The sequence below is a fragment of the Centroberyx affinis genome, unplaced genomic scaffold (assembly GCF_046629955.1).
Source record: "Centroberyx affinis isolate AG114_WGS23_722 - 3 ecotype Tasmania unplaced genomic scaffold, CSIRO-AGI_Caff_v1 ptg000792l_1, whole genome shotgun sequence".
Taxonomy (NCBI): domain Eukaryota; kingdom Metazoa; phylum Chordata; class Actinopteri; order Beryciformes; family Berycidae; genus Centroberyx; species Centroberyx affinis.
This window is the reverse complement of record NW_027279398.1, coordinates 125,776-145,133: the sequence shown is the minus strand read 5'-3', so window position 1 is coordinate 145,133 and position 19,358 is coordinate 125,776. Positions and strand designations below refer to the sequence as shown.

Sequence of the window (19,358 nt, the reverse complement as noted above, 5' to 3'; positions counted from 1 at the left end):
ATGCCTCTGTCGTTCCCTCTCTCTGTATTCTATTCTCTCTTTCTGTTTACATTTCTCTCGTCTCTCATTTTCAACCGCATATCACTCCGACTCATCGCTCTTTCATGTCCGTTGTCTCATCTCCCCCGTGCCGTCTATCAAAACCGCCCTCAATGTCTTGATTCTCTGTTTCTATTTCTCACCGTCACTCATTCAGTCTGTCTATCAATCAATCTCTCACTCTTTCTCTCTTTGTCCTCTCTCTCACCTCTACTCTCAAACCCACATCGTGCTTGTTCTTTTTTTTTTTTTTTTTCTTGACAGTTGACGCTTCTCATCCCTCCTACTCTCAGCAGTGCAGGATCTTGATGAAGGCTTTGCGAAACTCGATGTTGAAGGTGGTGTAGATGACGGGGTTGACGGCGCTGTTCAGGTAGCCCAGCCAGGTGACGGCGCTGTACAGGGAGGGGGAGATGCAGCAGCTCCTGCAGTGGGCCTTCAGCACATGGGTCAGGAAGAACGGCAGCCAGCAGATGATGAACACACCTTGGGAAAGAGGACAGGACAGGGCATGGATTAGAGGATGTGTCTGGATGTATGTGTGTGTGTGTGTGTCTTTAGCCTTGTTCACACAGGACTATATTGTTATCATGTAGGGACTTCATGTAGTTAATGAAAAAAAATTAGTTAATGAGTCTCTGAGTTTTGTATAATGCATTCGCACAGGATAATTAAATTCTCAGAAATCACCAGTGCCTTGGATACAACTGTACTGCTTACGGTCCAGATTTTACAATTTGTCACCTGCTGATTTATTGAAGTGCCCATAATGCATTCAAAACCTTCCTACATAAATTCCACTACTGCCTCCATTTTTATGACAGGAAAAAGAGAGAAATCCCATTTCTGGAAAAAGAAGAAAAATAAATCATGTGCCAAAAACAAATTGTGGCTGACTTAACTGGAGTTCAATTCCTATGGGATCAGTATTATCACCTCTGCCCTCTGTCTTCACCAAAATATGAAAGATATTTTGTGCTGGAACTTTTACTTTGGAAATGACAGACATGTCAGATTCACATGGGATTCAAGTTACTGACAATCTCCAGAATTATTACAAAATCACTTGATGTCTCCAGGTTATATTAATGAACAGGGCTGAAACTACTTACAACAATATCGTGAGATTAGGCAATATCATAAAGATATAAACTTGAAAACAAAGGTGAGTTTCTACCAAATACTGTAACATGGTGGGTAAATTGAGTTAAAGTGGATTTACTCTCTCTGCCTCTGATTTGAAGATGTCAAAGGTACATATCTTGCTTTGCTCACATACTCATGAACACACATACAAGTTTTGTTCATACACACAGGCAGTTTTGTGTGCCTACACAGACTATAATATATAGTGTAGGTGTATTACGTTGTTTTGGTGCAAACTCAATTAACCCAAATTCTGTACTACATGGACTGCAGATTGACACCTAATCAATTCATCTCTGTTTTTGTCTCACCAAGCACAATAGCGAGCATCTGCGTCGCCTTCCGCTCCTTCTGCTGGGACAGCCTCCCTCTCACCCTCTCCTTAGCGATCCCCCCTTTGTCTCTGCCTCCGTTGCGCTCCCTCCATCCCTCTCGGCCCCTCATGCCGTCCTCCAGGGTGGGGGGGCGAGGCGTGAGGGCCGACCGCGTCACGGTGGAGGGCAGAACGGGGGCGGGTCCGACCGAGACGGATAAGGATATCTTGGCGCGTCCCGAGTGGGAGGCGGGCTGGGGAGCAGGGGGAGGAGCCAGGCTCTGTTCGGTCTGGGACAGGAATCGACCCGGCTCCACTTCGAGGGGGTGCACCACCGCCTCCTTCACCAGAGTCTGACAGACAGAGAGGGAGGAAGGCGGGTGGTGAGGGAGGCAGGTGGTGGGAGGACAAAGAAAGGCGTGGATACGTGATTGTAGAGGAGAAATGAGGATGAATTAAGAAGACATTTGGGACGTTTGGGACAGTGAGAGAGCCGGAGTGGACGAGGAAAAGAGAAATGTGAAAGTAAAGAGAAAGTTCCATTGTTCTGCTGTATCACTCCTCGCTTTGTTCAGAAGACTCACCACTTTCTTGCGTTGGGGGGGCGCGGTAGGCGGCCTCAGGATCAGGGTGCACAGCTTCACATCCTCTGGGTGTGTACACTTATTCTGAGAGGGAAGAAGGAGCACAGAAGAACAGTCTTGGTTTTAGCTTGACGATCATGCATTTTTCAGTTTATCCAATGGGTTTTGAAAGGTTTAAGCCCAAGGTTTGTAGAACTTTCTCAACCCATAGAAGACCATGTAATCCTTCAATTTAAATTAAAACATAAAAAATCTCCAACATTGGAGTTATGAGGTTTTTACCTGACAATGACAAGAATTGGAATGCTGCTTCTTGTTTATGGAAATCCAAACTGTCAAAATACACATCAAAACCCAGCAGCATGCCGGAAGTGCAGGATGAAGTTCAACATTAACCAAAACAAGCACAACATTTTCATAATATGATATGATGGCACAATGAAATTCGCATTAAAACAGCTTTGGAAACTTTTGAACTGATATCAGAAAGATCTTTAAGTCCTAATTTCACAAAACGATGCAGGTAGCAGGTTGGGCCAATGTCAAAATGCTGGCTTGGAAAGGTCTGGGAGAACATAATGCATTGTGAAAGGATCTGAAATGTGAAAAGGTTTTAGTGGTGAATTTAGAACAATCGAAACAGCTTCCTGACTTTGCAGCTGTACCTTCCTGTGTCGATGGCCTTCGCCGGCCTCGGCCCCCGCCTGAGGGTGCAGGCCGTGTCTGCGAGGAGGGGCGGTGCGTCGGCCTCGTCTGCGCAGCACCACGCAGATCTGCGCGTACACCAGCAAGGTTACGATGAAGGGAACGTAGAAGGAGGCTACAGACGAGTACACCACAAAGGCCGGGTCGGCAAAGCTGCAATTGGTCCCCTCCCGGCCTGCTAATGGAGAGAAGAGGAGGAGAGGAGAGGAGAGGAGAGGAGAGGAGAGGAGAGAGGAAAAAGTTGAGACTTCATATAAACTAAACTTAAGAGGCTGGATGGAATTTCCCTAATATGAAGGAATAAATTACACAAGAAAAATCACAAAATTTCATTACTCTGAACTATCAAAGGTTTTTCTTCCATCATCAGTGAGGGCTTGATCATGATTTTTTAGGCCCAAGTTCTTAAATCCTTTTATTAAAGTCACATAGAAATTAAAAATGACTTTTTAATCTGTGCTAGCTATAATTCTCCATACCATAATGTACATTTCTAACACTAAATTTAAAACAATGTACACAATTTCTATATCAAGATCCCATTACCTTTACTGCCTGGAAAACAGTGTATTTTTGCAGCATTTCTAACCAGTAAGCATAAAACACAACATAAAAACTAATAATACCATCCCAGATTTTTGAACAGTCCCCCTTCCTCCACCACTCCTATCACATAAAACCTGCAACTCATTTTGAAGAATCTGGAATTTGTGACAGCTCATGATGTTGCACAAAAGTGTTTCACAGTGGATTGCTTCACCAACTACACTGTCTATGCGATGGGCTTAACTGCCTTTCTCTTTCCATTTGTTATGGTCCAGTCCAGCCACTTTTGAACCGTCCCTCCCCACTTTACGTCCCGCTCTCCTACACCCTGTTTCGACCAGAAACGCAACAAGTAAGAGAAGCAAGAAAGATGCCATCGAAATGCCGCTTCGTTGTGACTTTAAAACCTTTCAGTGACATGAAGAAATATTTGAAAGGTAGGGATGCTCCAAAGTCCAGAAACTTCAAAACCTTCACTATTCATCTTGTCAACCTAATGGAATAAAACAATTTCACTGTCAGTCCAACACTTAAAGCACATTCCTTCAGAGGCAGAGGAATAGAATGGCAATCCTCAAAAGAATTACTATGAATTATTTATTACGGGAAATCCATTACTGGAAAAAAATAAGAAAGAAAGAAATCTGTATATCAGCTCTTGATGTGTTTGTAGTGAAACTGAAGCTGCCAAATGGTAACTTTCACATTACTTGTTTTCCACTTCAGTTCAAGTGGTTTCCTTTGAGCTCAATGCAGACACATTTGCAGCTTAAGGCCCTCTTCACTGCCTTCATTAAGGTAGGTGCTTAGGTGCCAAGCATCTTCGCTCTCACTACTTTTCCCACAACATACATACATCTCAAATGAGACAACAAATAGCCAAGGATTAAGTGTTCCCACTTGTCTGCTGACATGGGCAGACATCACCTGTCATTCAGTGATGATTCAACATGGTCTATCGAAAGGCAATGAGTAAGGAATATGGAAACTGGAGATGTTACTGAACAGTCTATGTATCTGTGTTTACTGTGTTTACTATTGACTTATAGCGTGCTCATTTGCTGCATAGTTCAGCATTTTAATTAAACAGATGTTTGGGACTGATTATGCATTTAGCATCTCATCAACGTGTGAGAATCAAATTCAGGGACAGATGGACCAGGATATTGCAGTGGCTGTGCACGTGTGTGTGCGTGTGCACATATGTAAATGTACATGGTAAAACTCTACAAACTGCACATTAGTAAGTTGAATCTTGAAGATGACGATGAAACACGAAGAAAGAACATTGCTAATTCAAAAAAATCACTTAAGAGGTATGGATTAAACTAGCAATGAAGCACACAATCTTCTATGTCCAAATTAGCATACATGAGAACAGATAGAGTGTCAGTCTCAGACTTGTTTTAGACTCAATCCTTTTTTGATCCATTTGTAAATAAAACAAACAAAAAAACAAAAACTATTTTGACTTGTTTTTATGACTGCTGGGTTTGTATTTAATTATTTATTGAATGATTTATTCATAGTACAATTCGACATGTTTGTTCAGAAAATAACAATAGCTTATCTATATTTTCTACCATCCGTACCATTTCCATTCCATATTATAGCAGAACATATGAAGGAGGATGGTTGGCAGTGGTTACCAATGCATGTGTAGTGTCTGAAAAGTTTTCACATGCAATCCATCAGATTTCCCACCAAATCCAACCCGGTGGCTCACAATGTAAAATGCAGAGTAGAGGCTGACAAATCATCTCATTGATAGTCTGGTTTGTTTTTGGTAAATATACTACTGTGTTACTGATTTATTGATGTTAAAATGCTACACACAGCAGCTTTACATGTCATCTTGCAAAAACACTTGACTCAGCCTGGATTGAGCTATAGCAACCCTTTAACTTGTAAGTGGAGAGAGAACAAGAGAGTAGAAAGCAGACTGCGTTGTTACCAGTGTTGTTGAGTCCAAACAGTAAAGGGCAGGAGATGGCGAAGGAGAGGAACCACACAACAGCAATCATCACCGCCACTCTCCTCCGGGAACTGTATCTGGTGTTGTACAGCATGGGCATGGCCACCGCTGTGTATCTGCAAGTGTACACACACGCACACACACACACACACACACAGATTAACACATTAACATGCGTCTCACACACAAAAGCGCACACACAGACACAGTGCATGTATTTGCATGCATAATCCAACACAGAGTAAACACATATCAACGCATCTTCAGGCAGTATCCCTCATGTACACACATATCTTAAAGTAAACAAACAAACAAACAAACACTCATGATCATCATGTACAGTGACGAACAATTCCCAGTTTCCCTCCGCTACCCCACACACAGACAAAAGCTGTCATTTCCAGTTTCATAGGCGCAGTGACGAAAAAGCCCACAACTGCCAGCATGTCAAAACCAATTAAAGCAAAGCGTCCTGTGCTGTAAACGCAGGTGTGAGCAGTTTTCTGCAGTGAGCTGCTGTAATCCCAGCAGCGGGCAGAGGGTCAGGGACACAAGCAAAGAGCCAGAGTTACCCAAGGCTCTGTACTTGTGCAACTCGATTTTCAATAGACACAATTTCCAGGAATGCTTTGTTGATCCAGGTGTGAAGAAATCTGCAATATGCAGTTTGCGAGCGTTGGAATGGCATTTCTTGATGTTAAAAAATTCTGAAACATTCTCATGGTCAACTTCTAGAGGACAGAATTTAGAGGGGAATTTAGATTTGAGACTAATTCTGAAGTAGTGCAATTCTAAGTAGTGCATTTTAATGTGTAAATCCTGAAAAAAGAAAAAAAGGAAAATCTACATAATGCAAAATGAACAGTATCAGTAACAGTTTTCATCATCTTAAAGTCATTTCTTCTGATGTATGAATTTTTTTTACAAAGCCTTTGCCTTTCCATCAAGGCAAAGGGTGGCTACTTTAAAGAATCTAAAATATAAGATAGTTTTGATTTGTTGAACACTTTTTTGGTCACTGCATAATTTCATTTGTGTTATTTCATAGCTCTGATGTCTTTCCTTTTATTCTAAAATGGGGAAAATAGTACAAATAAAGAAAAATGTGGTGTGTCCAGACTTTTGACTGGTAGTGTATAAACCATCTGTCACATACAGTACAATAACTACGGCTTCAAAAAGCATTCTAACCTGAATTACTGTACCAAACCGCACAATTATTAAGACAGTTCAAGTCTAAACCGGTGCATCCTCGGTGCGTCAGTGTGTCAGAGGAATTAGGACGCAGCTGCAGACAGTCTGGTCGCCTCCCGGTGGATCCGCAAAAAAGATCATCAAACCTCTCAGTCTCCTTGATCCATGAAGGATGAGACTGAACACTATTGATTTCACTGGATGTTGAAAGTCAAAGTGCAAACCTCTATTACCTTGTGAACAACAAACAGATGATTAGGTGGGAATCCCATTCTGTAGTTCCATATTGATAGCTGGATACTGGACGCATCTTCAAAGTTCTCAGAGGACGTGTGTGTGTGGGTGTGTGTGTGTGTGTGTTGACTTTTCTTTGTTTACCCCTCCATTCTCAGTAAGGGAGAAAAAATACCAGCACCAATCAGGATCAAGGTTAAGGGAGTACAAAGCAAAGAAATCACATATTGATTTACTATCATCTCTGCTATTATCGTCTTCGTTCCAGATAAAAAGCCACAGGGCCATGACGAAATCATCCATCATCAGCTAACTTCTTGTCTTGCTGAAAGGAAACTTTGGAGGGAGAGATAAAGTGTGAAGAAGAGGGGAGGAGGGAGAGAGCGTGTCTAGTAAGTAAGAGGAGACACGAAAGGAAAAGATTGTACAGCGGAAAAGCAGAGAGAAAAGAAGGAAAGCGCACCTATCGATGCTGATGGCGCAGAGGTTGAGGATACTGGCGGTGCACATCATGACGTCCAGAGTCAACAGGATGTCACAGTGGATGAGGCTGAAGCGCCACTCTCCCACCACCTGCATGACAAGAACACAAAATCAAAGATGGTATGTTTAATACACGGTTCCTTCATTTACATTTGCAAAGTTCCATACTTATTCAGGACATTAATTCCTTGACTCATTTTGAAAAACAAAACAAAAACAACCACTCTAAATATAGATGGATACAATCAAGTTGTAAGTTAATGCAAGGTGTAAAGAGAGACTCTCTCTATTACGCATATGGTTGTGGATAAAACACTGGGATATAGGTTAAGGTAGGCTTGGGCTTATATTTGATAATATCGAATATCGTGATATTCCAGAAATATCGCCATATTTTTTGCGGTATCGAATAACGGCATCAAATATTGCCCCCTCTCCCCCTCCTCTAGCCTAGAAATGTGATGTAATTTAGAGAAGAAGAAATAAGAAGAAACAAAAGAAAATACAAAAAAAAAAAAAAAAAAAAAAAAAACGCCCCCCGACCGACCGCGATAATATTGTATATCGCGATATTTGGAAGGGACAGCACCGCGATATTACATTTTGGATATCGTCCAAGCCTAGATACAGGTCTATTTAATATGCATTTCCCAATGAGCAAGAAAAATTCTCAGAGTGTGCACAATACAGAAATACAATGAAGGAATGAATACAACAGAAATACACACACACACACACACACACACACCGCCATGTACAGAAATAGACGAACACATGCTCACACACCTCCAGGTAGACGCCCCAGGGCATGACCAGCGTGGCCAGCAGCAGGTCGGACACAGCCAGGGAGACGATGAGGTAGTTGGTGGTGGTCTGCAGGGCGCGCTCCCGCGACACCGCCACGCACACCAGCACGTTGCCGAACACCACGCAGAAGATGACCAGCACCAGCAGCACCGCGTAGAAGTTGTACGGAGGAGAGGAAGGAGACGGAGGGCTGGTGCAGTTTGAGGAGAGCGAAGGGTCATGGGTGAGGAATATGGAGAAATTATGATCGGGGAAGGAGAAAGGGAGGGATGAGGGGGAGGGGGAGGTCTCGACCGTCTCGTTGAGAAAAGTCATGATCTCGCTCCAGTGGACATGACCGGTCTGGAAGTGGAGAGCAGACAGAGGCAGAGAGATGTAACCAGACCCAGTTCAAAAGTTGGGACTGTTTAAAAACTTCCCGGTGTACCTTTCACCCTGTCTTTCCATCATATTTTGTAATATCTAACCTGTTTTTAACCTTTACTTGAAGGGGCAAAGTGCAGCTTTTTAGCATCAATAAATCATGACCGTATCAATTTTGAGACATTAGTATAATTACTGTGAACAAATAAGAATAATTGCCGACAAGATTGGCAGCCTCTACTGGCCTCTACACTGTATTTTACACTGTGTGTCACCGGTTCGCATTTTGCCGGAAATCTGCTGGATTGCTTTATGGCACAAAACTGAGATTTCTTTATGGCACAAAACAGGTAGAGTGCGCTGTTCTTCCGGTGCAAATAGAGCTAAAGCTTTTAAAGTTCCTTGCAATGGCAGATGGTGAAAGTGAAGTGACAGACAGATGAGAAAATGATCCTAACTTATCCTTGTATGTGTATGTGCTGTTAATTTTGAGAAACACTAGCACTAACAATACCACCGGCATGAGATAGAGGCAATACCAAAGACCTCAACCATGGTAGTAATCATACCAAGGTATTACAATGAATTTGACAATGATATACTGTATTCATGTTTAAAAATGTTACACAAAGCATCTTTAACTTTTATTCCAAGTTAATCTGTTTAAGATGATGGATCTCCTTTATGAAGGAGACCTGGTCAATAAAGCAGCAGCACATTTGGTTCCAGGCATAATAGTAATGTAGGGCTGCAACTAACGATTATTTTCATTGTCGATTAATCTGTCGATTATTTTCTCGATTAATCGATTAGTTGTTTGGTCTATAAAATGTCAGAAAATGGTGAAAAATGTCGATCAGTGTTTCCCAAAGCCCAAGATGACGTCCTCAAATGTCTTGTTTTGTCCACAACCCAAAGATATTCAGTTTACTGTCATAGAGGAGTAAAGAAACCAGAAAATATTCACATTTAAGAAGCTGGAATCAGATAATTTTGACTTATTTTTCTTAAAAAATTACTCAAACCGATTAATCGATTATCAAAATAGTTGGCGATTAATTTAATAGTTGACAACTAATCGATTAATCGATTAATCGTTGCAGCTCTATAGTAATGAAAACATATCATGGTAAGTAACAGACAATTGTCAACAAACTTGTCAACAAACTTGATAGGAATTTGCCGTAAAATAAAATACATAGAATACACAAAATACAAAAAGACAAAAAGTAAGAGAGAGAGAGAGAGAGAGAGAGAGAGAGAGAGAGAGAGAGGAGGAACACAGAGAAACAGTCCTAAAACAACTTAATCAAAAAAAGCTCAAATTTCCGATCGATCTTCTGTAGTCCATGAAACTCACCAGAAGCAACCAGTTCCTGAAGGTTTCCACTCTTTCTGCAGGCTATTCCACACAGACGGGGAAGAGATCATGAGGATATTCTCACCCGTCTCCTGAACGGCTGAACCGAACTGACCTGTCTCTGGGCTGACACCGTTCGCATAATAGCATGCAAAAAGCTGCATAAAATATTAATCGGTGACAGGAAGTTGAAATGGCCTACTGACACGCAGAATCTCTCCTGCGCCAACTCTCCTGTCACTCCCAAGGTTGTAAAGGAATTTGTTAATATCTTTCACCGACTCAGTCCCGCCCCCCACAAAAAAAACCTCCAACTCGTCATCACGTCTGTCTCACAGGCACAACACTAGATATTCCAGACATGTTGAGTCTAACAAGTCAATAAGCTATCCTGGCGTTTCCAGGCACCTGTTGACCTCGCACCACTGGATATTATCCCATGTGGCACGTGTATTGATTTCATACGGGTAGGTATTGATTTGACTCAGTGGAACAATTAAAGGGTAGAATTCAGACGTCATTATTGTGGTTTAGTTCAGTCCGAATGATCCTCGCCAGGAAATTCACCTCTTCTTCTTGTCATTATTATTATTATTATTATTATTATCATCATGTAAACACAACGTTCCCCCAGGGATTGGGATTGCAACTAATCTCTCTGATGTGTAAATGACAGACAAATTATCTAAATTCTAATTACAGTTGAAAATAGTTGAAATAGATTTACACTAGCAAAATTATAGTAGATCTAGCTATCTTTTCCATCACATTGGTATGACAGCATCACAGATTAGCAGACAGGATCAAGTATTCTCTACTGTTTGTCATACGTCAGACTTTAGTATGGTATATAGTATATAATATAGGTCCAATTGTCCTAGGACATAGGAATAACATACTGTCCAGTAAGTCAAAGCTGACCTTCAGTGTCCCTTTAATATGGATAGCAGATAGGAGCTTCCACTTTAGTGCTGGATAATTGAGGACAAGTCAACTTTAAACTGTAGTCTAATTAATCCTTTTATAGTTGAACAAGTTCCCCATGTCTTGCAGCAATTGCTTTCTATTGGGCTCGATAGTTCATTGAGCAGCTTCGTTGATTACGTTTGGGCGTCGCTGTTTACAGCAATGCAACACATGGAGAAGGAGTTTCTTGTGTAGGAGTTATTACTTTTGGCTCTGATGAAATGGCGGACAACTGTAGAGACATTTTATGGGTCTATGATGAGCATGTGGTGTCGTTACTCCATTTTACAGCAGGGAATCGTGATTTTAACAGGGATGAGACTCAAGAAAAGTGCCTTCCAGCAACAAAAAATGTACTATCTGCCATTCTTGAGCGAACGCTTTGATTCTACATTACAACACTTCAAACTACGGGTAATTTCCCCAACCAAGTTTCCACCCTCCAAGTAATAAAAGACAATAAACACTTTTCTACAGCAACGCAATGTGGCGCTTGCACAGGTGTGAGCTGACTCAACATTATAAAACACAGGATCTAAATGATATATTTGTTCGTGACAATAGCCCAAAAGAACCTCTGTTGACAGCAATATGCAAGCAGAATGGAAACTTTTGTTGTGTTTTTTTGTGTTGTTTTTTGCATGTTTGCGAGGTTGAGATCATGTGTACTTGGACTGCATATGCCCTGCTACACAAGTAGGATGATGTCATGGAGAAGGCTATTGCAGAGATCAATTAATTAGTTTCCCTTCAAAGCAGGGAGCAATGACCCCCTGGTATGAGATAACAATTCAATTTCACACATGGCCACCAAAGCAAAGCTACAGTACACGCCTGCAAACACACAGACACAGGCACAAACACACACACACACACACACAGACAGACACACACACACACACACACACACACACACACACACACACACACACAGCTGAAACTTAGCCTGCACAAGAGCAGTAACTAGCTGCCTAAGGCTACACTTGTCATTTCGATGTGATTTTTTCAGATCTGATTGATAAGGTTGGATTTTATGAGATCACATCGCTGTATGTGCACACTTGACCTGAGAATAATTGTTGAATGAATGAATTTTAAACTGATGTCTGCATTGCTTTTGTCCCCCACTGTCCGTCTCCATCTTCTTATATTGCTTGTATGCGCATCGGGGCTGGACTGCATCCATACGCAAACTACATACATAGAACTCAAATCATATCTGGTTTTGTAAATCTGATTGCAAAGTCCAATTTTCTGTGTTCAGACCTATCCAGGCATCGATCGAATGATAAGCCACATTAAAACAAGTGTAGCTGTAGACAGTTTTTGTCTATCATTGGCACAGCTCACCATCTCGTTTTACAGCATACTCCTTGTGATATTTCTTTGACTGACAATATCTATACCACACATTCTGTCTGAACGCAATGAATCTGTCACCTTGAAGCCCACAAGAACAGACCCATTCACTTCCCATACTGCATATCCTTCCTTCCTGACTGTCTTCCACACCTTCAATCACCATGAAAGTTTCCCATTTTTTCTTGCATTGTAAGGGTGATGACACACGAGGTAAGTTTTTGAAAAGTGAGAGAAATAAGTTTCCCCACCACCACCGAAAGGATAACGTACAATAATATATCATAATAATACAATTTATTTATATTGCACTTATCAAAATAAAGTTACAGGTTCAGTTCCCAACTCATGGCAATAAGTTTTCTGTTGCGAGTGAATTTTTAACTTTTAACTTTTATGTAAACATGACCAAACCCTTACCCTGACGTTAACCAAACTCACATGACAAATAGGTGAAAATAGCATGTCCAAAATGTGAGAGTGTCACATAATCCTTTCATGGTGGAGGAATGTAATGCTCACATAATTCATGTCCACAACAAGTAATCTCAGTGTGAGCTCATTTCACAAATTTTTTTACGGGGTGGCGTTGTCCCAGCAACGGGCAACAAAGCGAGACCCAGGAGAGATGTTGTGAGGATACAAAATGTTCCTGTGTGATTAAAGCAGCTACACTGAGGCAGCAACTTTGCCACTGTTGCTCATCGGTAACCTTAACATTTTCGGTACAGATTCACGTCCATTTTCATGGAAAGAGCAAAGTCCACTTGAGTCGAAGCACAAAGGACGCTCAGCCGATTCAGAGAGTCGTGCCATCGCTCAGGAATTCATGCAGACTCAAACACGCTGCCGACAACAGGACACTGAACCTTGATCTCAACTTGCAATAACAGAAGGGAATTCAACAGTCTAAAAGCTACTTCAGTAGAATCCCAGGGCTAGATGTTGTATTGAGAAAGCAAGGCAAGCCAACAACAAGACCATAACGAGACCTTTTAGATTCAAAACAATCTGACATAACCTGTTTGGAGACAAAAAGGTGTGGGACACTGACATTGGGTTCAAATCTATCGGTACAGTTTACTAAGGACATGGAAAATAGCAGACAGCTCATTAATGATACAGAAAACTATTTTAATCAGTGTTAATTGAAAACTCAAATCAAAACTCAAAACTATTAGCTTTAAAGGGCCCATATTGAACAAAACCGTTTCCTTGCCCTTCCATACATAAGCATTTTGTCACTGTATCTAATAGCCGAGAACATGTGAAATCCCTAACTTTCCACAGTTTCCTTAATTAAAAATCATGTGATTCTGCAAGATGTTTGGATTTGGAGCCCTTATAACTAGAGATGTTCCAATACCATTTTTTCCTTCCCGATACCGATTCTGATACCTGAACATTGCGTATCGGCCGATACCGATCCGATACCAGTACGTTAAAAAATATATATATATATTATTATTATTTTTTAACAGCTGTATACTACTAACCCTGTATGGATGTGATTGCTATCATTGTTGTATGGCCTGGCTCAGGTTAAACCCTTTGTAAAACATGAACAAATACATACAGAGAATGAATGCCATAGAACTTTCTTTTATTATCTAGTTTGACAGTCAGTCATAACTGAAAAAGAACATAAATAAATAAATGTAGGAATAAATAACAATTCCTTTAAAAAACTGTTAAAGTGCAGCCACAATTTAGTAAAATAAAAGACATTTAAAATTTTAAATAGTACAGTAACAGTAAAAAACAGTAGTGTAACAGCAACTTAAAAACTAAATAAATCTAGGAATAAATAACAGTTCCTTTAATAAATTGCAGGAAAACGGCTGTTTTATCCGGGTGAAACTACTTTAAAGTAGATTTTTTTTCGGGGCTAATAAATTACATGATATCAGATCGGTGCATAGACTCGCGTACTCGCCGATACCCGATCCAGCATTTTAGGCTGTATCGGAGGCATTTCCGATACTGGTATCGGTATCGGAACAACTCTACTTATAACATCGCTCAGGGCTGAGCATCTGCATTTGAACGCCCCAAGGTGAATAACCGCTCCCCGAGTCTCAACCCTCCGATGAGGCGACCAATCAGAGCAGCGGTTCATTATCAATCAACGCAAAGTAACACGCCACAGAAAAAAAGCCTGTTCTTTACAATGGAGACACTGAGAGGCTGGGACCCACATTACAAAAGCTGGATTTAGGCGGGGTTTTTTTTGCTATACCCTGTAAAATGTTTTTTTAAAGACCACAAGGAACTGTATTAAATTGTAAAAAAAAAAAAAAAAAAGTTAAAACACGGGATCTTTAATGTCATGTCGTGCACACGAGTCAAAGACCTAATTCCTGCGGTTCAATAAATCATTATTCCTTACATGAACAACCTCACTTACGATCGAAGCAATGGTTAATTTGCCATCTTTACTGCATCTGTTCCCCTCAGTGCCTCGGGGTACGCCTGTAGTACACCATTTGGTTTGCTGAACTACATGCTTAAAAATGCATGGGGTAAAATGCATAATAAAACAGCGACAGTCTGTTACTCTACTGCCCGTTTTGCTATATTCAACAATTGATGTGCACAAGAGTAAGTGCGTTTATGTGAAAAATGCCTGCAAAGTGAAAATGCTGTGACTTGACTTTCTTTGGCCCTAATTAATAAGCAGATACCAAAACTAGGCCACTGGAATGGATATCCTGTTTTTGTGTTTTCTTAATTATCAAAATCCCCTTCTTTCTTTTTTCCAGGGGAGTCAAGCCTGTAATTTCTTTATGTGCTGCATGATTAGATTAAAGCCTCCTGTTTTGATTTCACTTTTCACTTCTAGACAATCAAATGGCACCCTCTATTTTTCAAACCTGTGTTGTCTGATGCCCTTTTGTGCACAGCGCCGAGAGAGCCTGGCCTAAATCGCGCCTTCAATAACATCCAGCAGCCTGTCTCCCTCCATCCTTTCCTCTTATCTCCTTCTCCCCCCGTCTAATCTCCCATTTCTCCTTCTCTATCGCTTCTCTCTGGAGACACTTGACAGGTCTATTACATCCTTGGCCTTGTCTGGCCCTGACACCCCTAAAAAAAAAAAAAAAAAAAAAAAGACTTCTTCAAATTTTGCCCCAGCTTCACTCAAGGAGCGAGCTGGACTGCAATAAATCTTTCATTTCTTTCATTGAGAGGCATGAATAAGTCGTGGCCACTGGGAATGATGTGGATGTTCTGCTGCAGGATAATCAGCTCACTGCTGAGATGTGGGGAGAAAATATTCACTGTTGTCTCACACTTCTCAACCCCACCCGCTCACTTTTCCCATAATTCTAACAAGCAACCAGTGGCTTTCTGAAAAAAAAAAAAAAAATCAATGTCCATATTACTCCCTCATGCAATCAAAGCTAGTCAATTACTGGGTAGCGTGTTCAGTTGTGCGTTGCAGGAAAATTCATGGGAATAATCATTTTTTCCAATCAAAAGGTGACAATGTTATGCTCTTATTTTGTGGAGTAATCAATCAAGCAATAAGAAACAGCAATGTTTTTTCACAGGTGACTTCCCCTCCCCAGTAGGGATCTGGAGCAACAACAGAAATGACAAAAGTACAGCTGCTAAACTGCGTTTCTTCCCTGTTCAGCCCTGTAACTGCACATCTCCCATGTGGTCCTGTATACGCAATGAGCAGCAATGGTGCTAATTAGGAGGAAATGCCTTTTGCAGTGATTTGTGACGGCCCACTTGATCACCAACACCTACATGATTGCTAGCATTAATGAGAGGGAGGGCGGGGAGAGAGAGAGAGAGAGAGAGAGAGAGAGAGAGAGAGAGACTGAACTGAGAGAGAGATAAAAAGAGACAGATAGAGAGAGACACAGCGAGGGAGAGGCAGAGAAAGAGACAGAGAGAGAGAGAGAGAGAGAGAGAGAGAGAGAGAGGGAGAGACAGTGAAAGAGAGACTGAGAGAGAAAGAGAAAGAGAAAGAGAGAGAGAGGGAGAGACAGAGCAAGAGACAGAGAGGGAGAGAGAGAGAGAGAGAGAGAGCAAACACCTGGCTCCACATCATTAAAGAAAGAGCATCCTAGGTCAAACAGAATAAGTCTGTCTATTGATGTATAATGAAGGCAACATAGTGAGACAGACAATAATCAATAAAACATTAGTTTACTGAATATTACTATTATAAATTTACAGTCTCGTATATTTCATTTTACATGCAAGTTTTTGTTGTATATTTGTTTGTTTATCTGTACACGATCAAAATAAATCGACCGAACTGAACTGACCTTTCCTGCATTAAGTAATCTGTCATAAAGTGATCAAAGAGACGGTAAAACACACAGAGGAACGCACAGATCCAGCCTGTGACATTTGATAAGTGCTCCCTCTTATTTGCTCTTAATAAACTGCGAAATCGCTGGACTCGAATGAAACCCTGCTGTGGTGCAAATGTGCATACATATTTCTTGACTGACAGATTAACAAAAGGTAAAAAAAAAGAGAGAGAGAGAGAGAGTGAGAGAATGTATTAAAAGCTTCTGCCAATTGCTGAAAGTCACATAATGAGACATCAACCCGCCGGCAATAGCCTACCCCAAAGCAACACCAAACATCATTTATTCAGAGGCAATTTTGCATCCTCTCCATCTTTTATTTAAAACGAGGGGACCGTAGCTTGAAGGACTATTCCCAATAAGTGTGCAGAGTTTGAAAATATAAAATGGAAATCCAGTAGAACTATATGAGTATGAGCTAGGACTGTTGAGAAAAATTGCTCATTTGTGATGTGTGAAAGCTAGTTAAAGTCTCCCTATAACTTTGTTGTTGAATTTCACTCATATGACTGCTTGTAACCATCTGGATTAAGACACTGATGGTATAAACATTCAAGACCCTCCAAAGCATCAAAAGCATCAAAAGCATCTCAGTAGACTTTTCTTTCATTGATCAGGCTTGGCTGTTATTTACTCCAGAAATGTGTGAAGTGATTAAGTGAACCACGAGGCTCGCTGCCAAAGAGGTCCATCTTAATTTCTTTTTTTATTTTATCTTGCATCGTGCTCTTTTAATCTTGATTTAATGAAAACAAATAATAAGCTACACGAAATGTTGTGAGGTATATTGATTCCAGTGTGATTCAAGTTTCAAGTTTTCTTCAATTAACTTATGCAATCTTCAGATAATGCTTCCAAACATAATTGCACTTTTTCTGCCTTTTTACTATTGACCCCCGGAGGGAAATTATCACAAGTGAGAATCTCAGCTCAAAGTATTCAGCTATTTCTTTAAGAAATGTGATAGTTATGGAGATTTTGTTCCTTTAGAGCGTCATCATTATTTTTTTGAAGTTTCAGTGGACAAACATTAGATTCCAGAATAAAAATATCCATAAAAGCCAATTTTGAATGATTAAAATGCAAGAGGCTATAGTAAAGACTTTACAGAGCATTCCTAAAGTAACATAATAAAAGACTTTAAGTGATAATGGAACTTATGAGGAACCTAAGAGAGAGATATTGAACAGAGAGTGGGGGGTTTGATTCGCGATTTATTTATTTATTTATTTTTTTAATAAAGGTTATCGCCACTTGGAGCATCCTATTCATATCCCCTACACATAAAAAAAATGTTATCTGATGTTAAGTGCTCAATATCTGAAACTTATTAACTTCTCTAACGTGTTATTAATTGCGAGTACAGACAATTTCAATTTCATGCCAACAACAGTGTCACATTTTTCAAAAGGCGGCGTTCTCATTATGAAATCAAACTCTTTATATTAGCAGAAAGAGTGTAATTCCTTGAACACGATGTCGTTTATTTTTATAGCCTTGTTTTGATTCCAGTATTAATTAATGAGGGCAGAATAATTTACCGAAACCAATAATGCAGCCTACACCAGCAAGTCAGATATAAAGAAAAGTACCGTTAATTATTCATTTAAATGTGAATAAGTCACAGCAATAAGTTCTCTGCACAGACAAAAATAAACTCAATCGCCTAATTCGACAGAGGTCAAAACACATAAGAATAAAAGTCGGTGTTTAAATCCCACTTACCCTCTCCGAGCAGAGGTGTTTGTATTCAAGCCGGCTCCTCTCTCCTCTTTTAGGAACAACACTGGGCGACAAATTGGCTGTCAGGCTGCCGCATCCTGCCCGTCTGGGTCAACTAATTTACGGTCGACACTCCCACCTTGACCTCGGCACAGAGTGTGAGCAGCGCACACGCAGCGGTCCGCCTCCGAGCCCCGGGATAGCTGCTCCCCTTCTCTCCTGTCTGTGGCTGGTGGTAGCCGGGGTCAGAGGAGAGGAGAGGAGAGGAGAGGAGAGGAGATGAGCGGCGGAGGAGCGGGGGGGAGGAGGAGGAGGAGGAGGAAGAGAGGGAAGAGGAGTAGGAGAGGAGCGGCGGCGGGCTGGCGGAGGAGCGGGGGGAGGAGGAGGAGGAGGAGGGTGGGCTGCAGGAGGGGAGGGAGGGGAAGGGGCTACCACCACGCAGTTTTAGTTGTAGCCTACACACATTTTTGGGAGGAAGAAATCTTATTGGTTGGGTTAAACCTCAGTGGGCGGAGCTAAAAAAAGACACCTTTTCAGCGCAACAGGCTAGCAAACTGGCAGTGACAAATTGAGCAAAATTAAAGTGTTAAAGTCAATTTAAGTATGAATGGCTTTGCCTTCTTTCTTATCATTTATTTGTGCATTCATGATCTTCAGCAGGCTAACTTACCAAAATGGCATTTGGCCTCTTTTTTTTTGTCTGATTTTGGCTTGTTTGAACTGGGAAGGTCAGCTAGCCTCAGTTCCACAGCCAAGCACTAATGTAAATTTGATGAACTAATTTAACACAAAATTTCTCAGTTTACTACTAAAATTTGATGAACGAAGTCCTCTAGCCTAACTGAGCGACCAATTCCAGACACACCACATTTTTTTTTTAAGTTTTCTGATGAAAGGCAATAATCGAATTCGAGCAGCTAAAAATTTAATATCCAAGATTGAATTTGGCCAAAGACAAGTAACTAACCTTTTGTATGAGTAGATTGCATTTTTTGTGTGTGTGCTAGGCTTCACATATAGCCTATTAGCTACCTCCTCTTTTATCCTCGCCCTGTTCACTGGGCTTCAGTCCAACTTACCTTGCTAGAAAAACTGTTGTTAGCTGTGGAGGATCAACCCCAAAAGAGTCAATTCCTGGTCTCAGCCAATGACTCCGACCCCCAACTGTCAAGCTTGTTGGGGGTCAAAACTGAAATCGACTCTTAGTATATTCCACTTTGGACTAATGACT

General features: G+C 41.0%; 1 protein-coding gene across 1 annotated transcript; it reads right to left on the bottom strand.

The window, feature by feature from the left end:
• Nucleotides 1-328: 328 nt before the first annotated feature.
• drd2l (dopamine receptor D2 like) lies at nt 329-18,808 on the bottom strand. Its single transcript, XM_071520322.1, has 9 exons — nt 18,798-18,808; nt 18,252-18,528; nt 8,006-8,368; nt 7,200-7,309; nt 5,288-5,424; nt 2,748-2,965; nt 2,083-2,166; nt 1,497-1,851; nt 329-525 (listed from the first exon to the last, which is right to left on the bottom strand). Exons 1-9 carry the CDS (start codon nt 18,806-18,808, stop codon nt 329-331), a joined length of 1,752 nt encoding a protein of 583 aa, XP_071376423.1.
• Nucleotides 18,809-19,358: the final 550 nt, after the last annotated feature.